The 13,907-nt window shown below is 37.0% G+C and overlaps 1 protein-coding gene across 7 annotated transcripts in view; it reads left to right on the forward strand.

Moving 5' to 3' along the window:
* The window catches only part of ITSN1 (intersectin 1), a 327,970-nt gene that overhangs the window by 127,926 nt on the left and 186,137 nt on the right, over window positions 1-13,907 (forward strand). For all 7 annotated transcript variants that reach the window (XM_069074954.1, XM_069074950.1, XM_069074953.1 and 4 more), the window contains 3 exons: window positions 6,878-7,140; window positions 7,808-7,957; window positions 8,686-8,826. In XM_069074954.1, coding sequence (XP_068931055.1) covers window positions 6,878-7,140; window positions 7,808-7,957; window positions 8,686-8,826 — 554 coding nt within the window. The remainder of the gene's footprint in view (window positions 1-6,877; window positions 7,141-7,807; window positions 7,958-8,685; window positions 8,827-13,907) is intronic.

Here is a 13,907-nt window from a genome sequence, read left to right on the forward strand (position 1 = left end):
CACCTAAGATCTCAATATGTGCAGGCAACTCCCTAAGGTCATTGTTTACAGACAAATTGTCAATCCTTATTACTGTAGGGTTTTTCCTACTTGATTAGTTCCCTATTACACTGATGAAATCACATGTCAAACCAGTTTTTAAAAAAAGTAATTGGAATTAAACAACTTATCTGAAAATTTTCCATCAAGTTCAGCTATAACAGTTGGAGTCTTTCAAATTTCTGAGTTTCTTAAGACATGCCAATAGTTTTACCATTGATTACAGCACATGCAGTTTTTAAAAGGATCTAGATCCTGATTGGGGTACTTTAATGTTAATGGGATATAAGATCTTCCCTGCCCTTTAATAGGTCTCATGTGGAATCCATTAAGGGAAGCTTGCTCAGGGGAGGCTTGCTTGTAGGAAGGCTTTCACACCTTTTTCTAATTTCTAATTAGATACTGAGTCACAGGGTTGTGATGCCATCTGACTCTGAGAAGTGTATATATACAGTGAGTTGTATTTTGCTTTGGGGGCATGCTTATGAGAAGGATCTTGTGATTTCCTGATTGAGATTCTGAGTGGCCATATGTTCAGAGCTCCTTGACTGCTCAGATGTAAAGGCTTTTCTCAATCCAAGGACTTATGTAAAGTGTATATTTGATTCAGACAGTCAGAGCCCTGTCTGTTGGTCTTTTTTTTCTCTGCTTGTATTTTCTCTAAAGTTCAGGGTGCTGACTTTTCCCCTGGACTAGTGAATGTAATTTTAAAAAATTGTTGACCCCTTAAACAGGTATCTTTCCTAGTAAAGCAGATCTAAGAACCTGTGCTAGCAGCCATCCTGTGTATGCCAGTATGGTTGCCACTACAGGTACATATCATTGTAGATCAGTAAACATTTAATTTTTCGCGTGTGAGAATCGGTTAATAAGCATTCATTCAGAGCTGACTTTGTGCCCAGCATTGTGCTAAGTACTATAGATGCAAAGACAGAAACATGGCATTTACTCTCAAGGATTTCACACTCTAATAAAGGCAACAACATGAAACTACCTATATGCAGAAAGATATATATGGCATAAATAGAAGGTAATTTAAAGGAGAAGGCACTAGTGGGTGTGGGAATAAGGAGAGCCTGGGAAAGTCTTTTTGAAGAAGGTAGGATTTGAGTTGTCTTGAAGGAGACCAGGAAGACAGGAGGAGGAAGTGAGAAGGGAGAATATTTTAGGCATGGGAGTCAAAGGCAGGGAGGGAGTCATGAGATGAAGTGTCATCAGCAAGTAGGCCAATGTAGCTTGATCATGGGTATATCAAGAAGAATAAAGTATAGTTGATTATTATTATTATACTATGAAGATAAGAAGGGGCGAGCTTATGAAGGTCTTCAAAAGCCAACTATCTTTGAGATGGTAGGAAGCCACTGGAGATCACTGAGTGGAGAGGTGACAGAATCAGATCTGTGCTTTAGGAAAATCACTTTGGCAGGTGAATCAAGGCTGGACTGTAGTGGGAAGAGACTTGAGACAGGGAGAGTAATTAGAAGGCTTTTGTGGTGGTCTAGGCAAGGGTTGATAAGGGACTTAACTAGGGTTGTGATTATGTAAGAGGAGAGAGGGATCTGGGTGAGAGATGATATACATGTACAATATGTGGGAGGAAAGCAAATGAGGAGTTAAGGACAATGACAAAGTTGGAAGCCTATGTAACTGGTGTCCTTGACAGTAATAGGAATGTTAGGAAGAAGGGAAGGTTTTTGGGGAAATATAATGAGTTCTGTTTTGGATATATTGAGTTTGAGGTACCCTCAGGAAACATCTAGTTTGAGATGTTCAAAAGATATTTGGTGATGTGTTTCTACAGCTAGGGAGAGAGATTGGAGCTGGATCTATAGATCTAGGAATCATGTGCTCAGGGATGATAACTTAACCCTGCCTGGATAGAGCCTTGGGGGAAACTGGTGATTAGTCAGCATGATCTGGATGAAGATTCAGCAGAAAAGGAGCAGTCAGTAGCTACCAAGAGAGTAGTGTCAAGAAAACCTAGTAAAGAGAGAGTATACAGAAGGGTCAACAGTGCCAAATACTGCAAATAGGTGAATAAAGATGAGGATTGAGAAGAGGCTAAGAAGATCTAACAATATATTGGTGACTTTGGAGAGAGCGGTTTCAGTTGAATGAGGCTGTCAAAAGGCAGTTTGTGGAGGATTTTAATAGAAAGTGGAGGAGGTCAAGATGTAGAAACAGGACCTCCTTGGGGCTCCAGCTTCCACCTTCCCCAATTCACGTAAAAGGGGACTCTAAACAAACTTTGGAGCTACAGAACCCACAAAATGACACAGATTAGCTAACCTCCCGCTGAGGACAGCCTGGCAGGCTGGCAGGAATCGTCCTGCGCAGTGCTCTGGGAGCCTAGCCCAGCTCCACACCAGAGGTTTTAGCCCCAAGGTGGGCCTGACCAGCCACTGGCTGGAGGGACTCCAGATCACCAGCAGCTGTTGTCCTTTCCAGATTTATCAACACATAGATGCGAAGGACAAAGTAAGAGGTCCGTGCAGTCTGGACTTTGGGACCCAATAGTTGGGAGTGCCTTGGCTTTTGCCTCTGGGGCGAGAAGCCACTGAGGGCTGTGGTGCAGCCACTGCTGCCACGTGGCAACTTCAGCTCCTGGCCTGCAGAGTGTAGGGGGACCAAGCGACCAGTCTAAGGGGTAATTGCTCTTGCTTTAACCTGCTTGGATCTGGATTGCGGCCTAGGGTGGAGGTCCTGGAGTGTGCGACCAGCTTGCCAGAGCATGTGGAGGCTTCAGCAAGGGCACCCAACTAATACCTCCAGCGGCTGAGAAAACCCCAGCGTTTGGGACGGAAGCCCCCCGTCTGGTGGCAGAGTCCTACTGTGGCAAAAAGGCTAAAAGTCAAGTAATTGAGTGGCAACATGCCCAGGCAAAGGAAACAGAAGAACCCAACATTAGACTCCTATTTTGGGAACAAAAAGGAGCAAAGCATGGAACAAGAGGAAGACAGTGAAGTCAGAACTCCTGCACCAAAAACATCAAAGGAAAATACAAGCTGGTTACAGGCCATAGAGGACCTTAAGAAACAGATAAGAGAAGTGGAAGAAAAATTGGGAAGAGAAATGAGAACAATGCAAGAAAACTACGAAATGAGAGTCAACAGCCTGACTGAGGAATATAACACCTTAAAAAACAGACTAACTCAAATGGCAAAAGAGGCTCAAAAAGGCAATGAGGAGAAGAATGCCTTAAAAAGCTGAATTTGCCAGATGGAAAAAAGAATCTCAAAAGCTCAATGAGGAGAATCATTCCTTCAGAATTAGATCGGAGCAAATGGAAGCTAAGGACTTTATGAGAAATCAAGATGCTATTAAATAGATCCAAACAAATGAAAGAATAGAAGGCAATGTGAAATATCTCATGGGAAAACCCACTGACCTGGAAAATAGATCCAGGAGAGATAATTTAATAATTATTGGACTACCTGAAAGCCATGATCAAAAAAAGAACTTAGAAATCATCCTTCAAGAAATTCTCAAGGAAAACTCCCCTGATGTTTTAGAGCCAGAGGGCAAAATAGAGGTTGAAAGAACCCACCGATCACCCCCTGAAAAAGATCTCAAAGAGAAAACTCCTAGGAATATTATTGCCAGGTTCTGGAATTCCCAGATCAAGAGAGAATATTACAAGCAGCCAGGAAGAAACAATTTGAATATTGTGGAAACACAATCAGGATAACCCAGGATCTGGCAGCTTCTACATTGAGGGATCGAAGGGCTTGGAATATGATATTCTGGAGGGCAAAGGAGCTGGGATTAAAACCAAGAATCACCTACCCAGCAAAACTGAGTATCATGTTTCAGGGGAAAATATGGTCATTCAGTGTAATAGAGGACTTTCAAGCCTTCTTGTTGAAAAAACCAGAGTTGAATAGAAAATTTGTCATTCAGATACAAGAAGCAAGAGAAGCATGAGAAGGTAAACAAAGAAAAGAAATCATAAGGAACTTATCAAAGTGGAACTATTAACATTCCTACATGGAAAAATGATAATTGTAACTGAGGAAACTTTTCTCAGTATGAAAATAGTTGAAGGGAATATATATATATCGGAGGGTATACGGGCATATGAATACATATGTGAGTGTGTGTATATATGTTTACAGACATAGATAGAGGGCACAGGACCAATGTAATAAGAAGGGATGATACTTAAAAGATGAAATTAAGAGGTGAGAGAGGAATATAATGAGAGGAGATGGGGAGAGGCAGAATGGGGTAACCTATCTCATATAGAAGAGGCAAGGGAAAATGGTTACAATGGAGGGGAAGAATAGGAAGGCAAAAGGGAATGGGTCAACCTTATTCTCATTAAATTTGTCCTGGGGAGGGAATGAAATACACACAAAATAGTGTATCTCACCCTATAGGAGAGTAGGGGCAAAGGGGATGAGAGGGGGGATAATGGAATGGAGGGCAGGCTGGCAGGGGAGAGTTGGAAGCACCCACTTTTGAAAAGGGACAGGATCAAAGTAGAGAATAGAACTAGTGGGAGGTGGGATTGGAGGGAGGGAAATATAGTCAGTCTTTTACAATATATCAACTATGTTAATGTTTTGCATAAGCTGCACATGTACAGCCTCTACTGAACTGCTTATCTTTCCAGTAAGGGTGGATTACAAGGGAGGAAGGGAATGAATCTGGAATTCAAAGTTTTAAAATCAAATGTTTAAATATATTTATATACTATTAATAATACTATTTTACATGTAATTGTGAAATAAGTTATACAGGCACTGGGGCATAGACATCCACCATACCCTACTAGAAAAGTCAAAGGGGGTATGAGAGAAGATATGGGAGAGAACAGATTGGAGGAGGGGATATCCTGTGCAACTGCTATTTTGGGGAGGTGGGTAGGGGAAAAACGGGGAGAAAATTTGTAACTCAAAATCTGGCGGAAATGAATGATGTAAATCAGAAGTTAATAAAGCATTTGAAAAATGAAAAAAAAAATAGGAAGTGGAGGAGCCTAGTCTAGATAGATTTTTGAAGGAGTGTCCCTGAGAAGGGGAGGACAGATACAGTAATGGTAGCTAGCAGAAATCATCAAATCAAATGAAGGTCTCTTAAAGATGGGAGAATGTTTGTAGACATCAAAAAACTGATAGGGTGAGGTTGAAGATTAGAAGTAGAGATAATAAATGGGCTGGTCTGCTAGTACAGAAGGGAGGGAATGGTATTTAGGATGTGTTTTGAAGGCTCTGCCTTGGCAAGAAGGAGGGACAGCACTTCATATGAGACAGAGGTGAAGGAATAGATTGTGGAGGAAGATGTATGAATGATGTCAGATGGAGAAGGAAAAAAAGGAGCTCTTGTCAGATGACCTCTATTTTTGGTGAAGTATGGAATAAGGCCCCTGACTGAGTGGGGAGTGGAGAAAGGGGAGGAAGGGGACAAGCATCACTAAGCACCAGACACTGTCCCAAGTGCTTTACATGCAGGACAGAGCAGTGCTGTGTAGAGACTTGAGAACAGATGAAAATGTTTGGAAGAACCTATGGTGAGGATAGCAAATTCATTAGGGAAGTGTAAAAAATGGCTGAGGGAGTTGAGAGATGAGGTAATAGAGATGAGTGGAACCTTAAAAGTCAGATGACTAAGATTCAGATCCCATCACTACTACTATTACTGTCTTTGTGGCATAATAGAAATCATTCGACCTTTCTGGTCCCCTCAGTTTATTTCATCTGCAAAAGTAGATTAAACTGGGTACAAAGTAACAGCAGTATTTTAAGATGTGAATGACTTAGCTATTCTCACCAATGCAACGATCCATGACAATTCTGAAAGATTTAGGATGAAAAATGCATCCACAGAGAAAGCACTGATGGTGTCTGAATACAGAATAAAGCAACCTTTGTTTTTTCTTTTACTTTACTTTTCTTGAGGTTTTGTCTATGGTTTCTTTCACAACATGACTATTATGGATATGTTTTGCATGACTACATATGTATAAGCTATATGGAATTGCTTGCCTTCTCAATGGGGATGGAAGTGGGGAGGGAGGAAAGGAGAGAGTTTGGAACTGAGAGTTTTAAAAACAAATGTTAAAAATTGTTTTTACATGTAAGTGGGGAAAAATTAAGTACTAAATAAATACCAAAAAAAGTAGATTAAACCAGAAAATAGTAATAATAATTAACATTTATATAGCATCTTAAGGTTTTACAAAGCCCTTTACATATATTATCTCATTTAATTCTCACAAGAACCTGTGAATCAGGTGCTATTATTATCCTTATTTTACAAATGGGGAAACTGAGGCTGGGACTCATCACTTTAAGTGACTTTACATGTTCTTTGGTTATTTCAGTCACATCTGACTGTTTGTGATCCTCACTTGAGAATTTCTTGGCAAAGATACTAGAGTAATTTGCTTTTTCCTCCTCTAGCTCATTTTATAAATGCTCAGTCACACAAGTAGTAAGTGACTGAGGCCAAATTTGAACTTAGATCTTTCTGAATCCAGGCCTGACAACCTGACTTGCTCAAGCTTGCACAATTAATGTCTGAGATAGGATTTGGACTTAGGACTTCCCTGACTGCAAATCCAATGCTCTGTTCTACCTGGATGTTTCAGGAGTCTCTCTTAGATATCCTTTCTAGTTCTTATGATATGATGTCAAATTTTGAATTAATAATAAAAACCTAAAATATTTGAAGTGACTTCAACTCTAATGTTTTAGTTACTTTTATAAATCAGGACCTACTGTTTCCCATATGGATGTATATTCCATATTGCCAATTTAGTGAATTTCTCTTTCTTTAAACCAGTATGCTAAATTAAAAACTATATTTTTCAAAATTATTGTTTTTTAATTTAAAGTGACTTTTGAAGATAAAAAACGTGAAAACTTTGAACGAGGTAATCTGGAACTTGAAAAGAGAAGACAGGCTCTATTAGAACAGCAACGTAAAGAACAGGAACGCCTGGCACAGCTTGAACGGGCTGAACAGGAAAGGAAAGAACGAGAACGTCAAGAACAAGAGCGAAAAAGGCAGGTGGAGTTGGAAAAACAACTGGAAAAACAGCGGGAACTGGAACGTCAGAGGGAAGAAGAGAGGAGGAAAGAAATTGAAAGACGTGAGGTAAGTGGCTGTTGAATTGCCCATCAGTGTTGCTTGGCTAGTGCAGTTGAAATGAAATTTAAAGTCATCGTGTATTTCATCTGCTTAAAAACATCCCAGATGATTCTGATCCCACCCTTGAGTCCAGCTCCTGGAGTCATTGAAGTCAGTTGTTTTTCCTTGTTCTCATAACATTGCTATACTTTGAGGATAAATTATAAAATATAATGCCTAATTGTATGGAAATGTAGGTTTATTTGATATTTTATATATATTTCATTTCTTTACCATGGAAAAATAATGTATATTCAATATTCAAAAGAGAAATGCTTTTTTTTCTTGCTGTACTATGTATTTATGCATTTTCTACATTTTCACAAAATTTGTATATGACATCTTAGCCAGGCTAGAATACTTGGCAAAAAATGACTTCAACTCTGAAAATAGTGTTTATATCATGAAATATCACCACAGGAAACCAAATATATCTCTCTCTTTCTCTCCATTGTTTCCTCTTCCTCTTTAATTTTTCCCTCTTTTCTCCTCTTCCCCCCATTCCTTCCTCTGTCTCTCTCTTTTCACCCTTTCCATTCTCTCCCTCTCTCCCATTCTTTCCCCCTACCTCTCTGTCTCTGTCTGGCTTTCTGTTTCTGTTTGTGTCTCTCCCTCCCTCCCTTTTTTAAAACAGGCTGCAAAAAGAGAACTTGAAAGGCAACGACAACTTGAGTGGGAACGGAATCGGCGGCAAGAACTATTGAATCAAAGAAACAAAGAGCAAGAAGATATAGTTGTTTTGAAGGCAAAGAAAAAGACTTTGGAATTTGAATTAGAAGCTCTAGTAAGTGAAATTCTATCAGGCTTTGGTAATGGCTCTCAGATGTGGCCCTAAACCTGGTGGCAGAATTTGTGTTGGTAAATCAAGTGCTGCTTTAATCACCAAATATTGATTGACTGACTTAGCATTGTGTTATGTTCATGGATAAGTAAATATAGAATGTATATGAAATAAATACAAAGTGATTTGGATGATAGATGCAATTATAACTGGGTGAAGTAAGAAGCACTTTTTGAGGGATAGCTAGGTCTCACAGTGAATAGAGCACCAGCCCTGGAATCAGGAGGACCTAAGTTCAAGTCCAGCCTCAGACACTTGACACACTTACTAGCTATATGACTTTGGGCAAGTCACTTAACCCCAGTTGCCTTCCAAAAACAAAAAGAAAAAAGAAAAGAAAGAAGCACTTTTTGGAGGAGATAACATTTGCTGAGCTTGAAGGAAGCTTGGGATTACAGAAGGAGGTCAGGAGGGAGAGTCTTCTAAGGATAGGGGACAGTCTGGGCAGAGGCATGGAAAGTCATGCATGGGGAACCTCAGCTAGATCACTTTTGTTTGGAGTGTGGATTGCACTGCCCGAAAGTTCTTCATAATCAGTAACTTAGCCATTGTTTCTTGTGTATTTTCTAGAATCATTAGATTTTAATATTTTTGTTTTATGATCATGAAATGTCTAGAAACCTGAAATGCTTTATTATTATAATTCTGTCTTCCTGTGTCTTTTGTTAAAGAATGATAAAAAACATCAACTGGAAGGAAAACTCCAAGATATCAGGTGTCGATTAGCCATGCAAAGGCAAGAAATTGAAAGCACAAACAAATCCAGAGAACTTAGAATTGCTGAAATCACCCACCTACAGCAACAATTACAGGTGAGGAAATCTGCCCACTTAGAAACTGAATTTCATGACTTTCATTCAGTATCTCACCCCATCTGACCACTGAATACTTTAATTTTTCAGAACCAGTCATGTTGAGTAAGTGTTGTGGTCCAGCAGACATCAAATTCATATAGCTGATGCCTTACATTTCATCTTAAAGGACTTCAGTTATTTGTAGCCTGTAATATAGGCTAAATTGATAAATACTTGGTGGCTAATTGATTGATTTTATCAACCATATGAAATGGTTAAATAGATATAGATGTAGCATTTTGACAGCTCATAGTAATTTATAATCTAGGACACTGATAACATGATATCCTGTGTTTTTGGTCTGCAGGTAGTAATAAAATAATCAAATCAGTTGATCAAATCTAATGTAATAATATTTGTAAACCACTTTATAAGCCCTAAAGTGTTAAATGTCAGCTATTTTATTTATTATTGTAATACTAATTAAATTTGAGTAGGACATCTAAAAGAAATACTGGATCTCTCTTCTATGCTACTTTACTATATTGTGGGACAATCATAACCTGGCTCCATTTAGATATGGTCATAAAGGATGGTCTCCTCTGGTGCTGTTTAGATTGATAGTACCTCACCATTTTAATGAGTCCTTCCTTATTCTGACCCTATATACTCAGTTTAGGACCCTCTAGTAGAGAAGGAAGAGAGCCAGTGTTCCCCTGCATTTTCTTTGTAATTTGGCAGGATAAGGTTAATATTCATTTAGTGCTACCCTCCTATCCCTAAACCTTTCCTTTTTCCTTTTATTCAAGGTTCACATAAATCTCATGTTTAAAGCAAGGCAATCACATAAAGGTACTTCAGGTTTCTTGTCTTTGAGGGTATCCTCACTCAGATTGAGAAACTCCTTTAGTGGCATGGCCAGTGTACTGTACCCCTTATCCTGCCACTCTATGTTATTTCATACTTTGCTTGCTAGTGAATGTTTTACTCTTGTTTCAACAGATCTAGGAAATCTCCTGTACTTCTGTTTTCAAGACTAGTAGTTGGAATGTACATAGAGATGAAGTATCCAGGGTAGTAAAGATGTTATGTTGAAGCTAGAATCCCAGAAAAAATGAGTTGAAGACCTTCTTTCTGTAGCACTTTGGAAATTCAAAACAAGAATTCATGAGCTTAAGTATTCTGGCAGACTTGATATCCTGTGGTTTAACATAAGAAAGGAAAGAGCTTCTTAAACAAAAAAACTTACTGTTAGTATGGCAATAAATTACCATATTGCCATGATCTGTTTCAATAAAGCACTGCTATGTTTATGAGCAAATTCCTGAATGAGTCATATATACCCATATCTTTAATTTAAAAAGAATTTATAAACTTTTTAATTTTAAGTGTTCAAGTGCTTGGCATCACCAGACTGAGTGTCAGAACACCCCAATATTTACCTTGGACAAGTCCCATAATTACTCAGTGTCTAGTGTCTGTAAAATGGGGCCAATGCCTTTATGGTTCACTTAAAAGATTTATGGAAGAAGTCATTGATAGTAATAACAAATTTCTTGTAAGAGCTATCTTAAAAGGTACTTGTTGAGAGTTTTTTTTACCAGCCTTTTAATGGCAGAGTTTCAAGAGGTGACCTTTTAAAATGCATAGTTTTTAAAAGCATAATCACTTGTTAACATTTAATTTCCAAATCAGTATTCAGGAAAATAGAATTAGATTTTACAGTCATCTCTGCTAAGAACGTAACATTTTCCTTATCCATTCCCATGAGTCTATATTGCCCACAAAAGAACAAGCTAAAGGTTTAGGTGTGTTCGAATAGAAAGACTTTTTCACTATCATCCTAATTTGAATGAACCTCTAACTCAAGATAAATCAATCAAAATACAAAATTATGTTATTTCATCTTTATGTCTGGGGAATATGTATTATGGAGAAAAGTGTTCACTTTATTTTTTGTTAAAAATTCTGTCCCTCCCATTTGCCTCTTGCACCCACTGAGAGGGCAAGAAAAACAAAAGCTATTGCAAATATGTTATAGTCAAGAAAAACATTCTCACATTAGATAAATCCAAAAAGAAAAGAAACATCAATCTGCACCATTAGTCCATCACCTCTCTATCAGGAGAAGTAGGTAGTATGTTTCATCAGAGCCCTGGATTTTTAATTCCTAAGAGTTACTAAGTCTTTCAAAGTTGTTTATCTTTTTAATATTAAATATTTTCCTGATTCTGCTCACTTCACTTTGCATTAGTTCATACAAGTCTTCTGTGGTTTTTCTTAAACCATGCTCTTCATCATTTTTATAACACAATAATATTTCATCACCTTCATATGGCATAACATGTACATTCTCCCCTCAAGTTTCCAATTCTTTACTATCCCAAAAAGAGCTGGTATAAAAATTTTTGTGTGCTCATGGATCTTTTTTTCTTTGATCTCCTTGGGTCCTCACAGCAATATCACTGGATCATATGATGTACACAGTTTAATAATTTTTTAGCATAGTTCTAATTGCTTTCCAGAATGTCTGGACTCTTTCACAGCTCCACCAACAGTTCCTTAAAGTACCTGTTTTCCCCCAACATTTGTCATTTCCATGTTTTATCATCTTTGTCAAACTAATTGATATGAGTTGGCAACATGGAGTTGTTTTAATTTGCCTTTCTCTAGTTATTAGTGATATAGAGCATTTTTTTCCCACATAACCTGGATTTCCTCCTCTGGAAACTGTCTCTCCTTTGACCATTTATCAATTGGGAAATGGCCATTATTCTTCTAAATTTGACTCAGTTTCCTATATAGCCTAGAAATTAGACCTTTATCAGAGAAAGCTGCTGCAAAGATTTTCCCCCAGTTTCTTTCATCTCTTCTAATTTTTACTGCATTGGTTTTCTTAGAGCAAAATCTTTAAATGTTTAATCAAAATCCTCAATTTTAACTTCTGTAAACCATTCTATCTCTTGTTTGATTGTGTTAACTTTTACATCTAAATTATGTGCCCATTTGGAGCTTATCTGGTATATAGTATGAGATATAGGTCTATAACAAATTTCTGCCAGACTGCTTTCTTGTTTTCATAACAGTTTTTGTCAGATGGTGAGTTTTTGACCCAGTTGCTGGGATCTTCGAGTTTATCAAGTAATGGATTATTGTGTGTGTTTGCTTTTGTATGTTGTATATCTACTCTCTTCCACTGTTCAACTCTGTATTTCTTATCCAGTACCAAATTATTTTGATGATTATAGTTTTGCAGTATAGTTTGAGATCTGATATTGCCTCTTTCCTTCCCATTTTTTTTCATTAATTCTTTTGACATTCACTTTTCCTCCAGATGAATTTTATTTTTTTTCTTAACTCTGTAAGGTAATCTTATGGTAATTTGATTGCTATGACACTGAATAAGTAAATTAATATAGGTAGTAATTGTCATTTTTTATTATATTGGTTATGCCTACCCATTAGTAATTTATATTCCTCCAGTTATTTGGATGTCTTTATTTGTGTAAAGTTTTGTAATTGTATTCACATAATTCCCATATGTATCTTGGCAGATGGACTCTCAAGTATTTGATGTTATGTATAGTTATTTTAAATGTAATATATCCTGCTGGATTGTATGGGTAACACAATGAAATGCTAATGATTTGTGTAGGTTTATTTTATGTCTTTCATCTTTGCTGAAGTTATTAATAGTTTCAATTAGTTTTTTAATTGATTCCATACTGTTCTTTGTAACATCATCTAGAAATAGTGATGGTTCGTTTCCTCCTTGACCATTCTTATTCCTGCAATTTCTTTTCTTATCTTACTGCTATAGCCAGCATTTCTAGTACTATATTGAAGAGTAATGGTGATAATGAGCATCCTTTCTTTCCTCTTGATATTATTGGAAAGGATTCTAATTTGGCTCCATTGCAGATAATTCTGACTCTTACATTTAGATAGCTCTTATTTGCCATTTTAAGGAAAAATCTATTTCTATGCTAGTGTTTTTAAGAGGAGTAAATGTTGTATTTTATCAAAAGTTTTTTTCTGTGTCTATTGAAGTAATCATATGATCTTTTTTGTTATTAATACAGTCAACTATGTTTATAATTTCATTAACAGTGAAGCAGCCCTGCATACCTGGTAGAAATAGAGCCTGGTGTGATCTTTGTGATATATTATAGTGTCCTTGCTAACATTTAAAATGTTTATATCAGTATTCATTGGTCTGTGGTTTTCTTTCTCTGTTTTGACTCTCTAGTTAAGGTATCAAGATCATATTTGAGTCATGGAAGGAATTTTGTAGGACCCCTTCTTATCTTAAAAAATAATTTATGTAGTATTGAAACTAATTGTTCTTTAAATATTTGGTAGAATTCACTTGAATCCACCTGATCCTGGTTCTTTCTCTCCCCCCCCCCACCCTTTTGGGGGTTTATTTATGACTTGTTCAATTCCCTTTTCCAGAAGGATTATTTGTGTTCTGTTTCCTTCTCTGTTAACTTGAGTAATTTATATTTTTGTAAATATTCATTTGCTTTAGATTTTTAATTGTAGTTGGTGAAATAGCTCCTAATATTGCTTTCATTTCATTCTCTTTGGCTATGAATTCACCTTTCTCAGTTTTGATACTGATAATTTGTTTTTTCCTCTTTAAAAATTAAATTAGCTAATAGATTATTTTATTTTTTAAAACAGATACTCATTTTATTCATTAATGGGGATATTTTGCTTTCAATTTTATTATTTTCTCCTTTTATTTTCAATATTTTAATTTTCATGTTTAATTGAGGCTTGATTAGTTTTCTAGTTTTTTTTTTAAATTGCATGCCAACTTGTTAATATGCTCTATTTTATATATTTTTTTGGAGGGGGGAAGGTAGGGCAGTTGGGGTTAAGTGACTTGCCCAAGGTCACATGGCTAGTTTTGTGTTAAGTGTCTGAGGCTGGATTTGAACTCAGGTCCTCCTGACTCCAAGGCTGGTGCTCTATTCACTGCTTCATCTAGCCACCCTTCTCTTTCTCTTTTATTAATAAAACTATTGTGAGATATAAATTTTACCCTAAGTAATGCTGTGACCACATCCCATATATTTTGATATGCTGTCTCA

The sequence above is a fragment of the Petaurus breviceps genome, unplaced genomic scaffold (assembly GCF_028583685.1).
Source record: "Petaurus breviceps papuanus isolate PSGF00001 unplaced genomic scaffold, PetGlider_PUasm1.0 90897, whole genome shotgun sequence".
Lineage (NCBI taxonomy): Eukaryota > Metazoa > Chordata > Mammalia > Diprotodontia > Petauridae > Petaurus > Petaurus breviceps.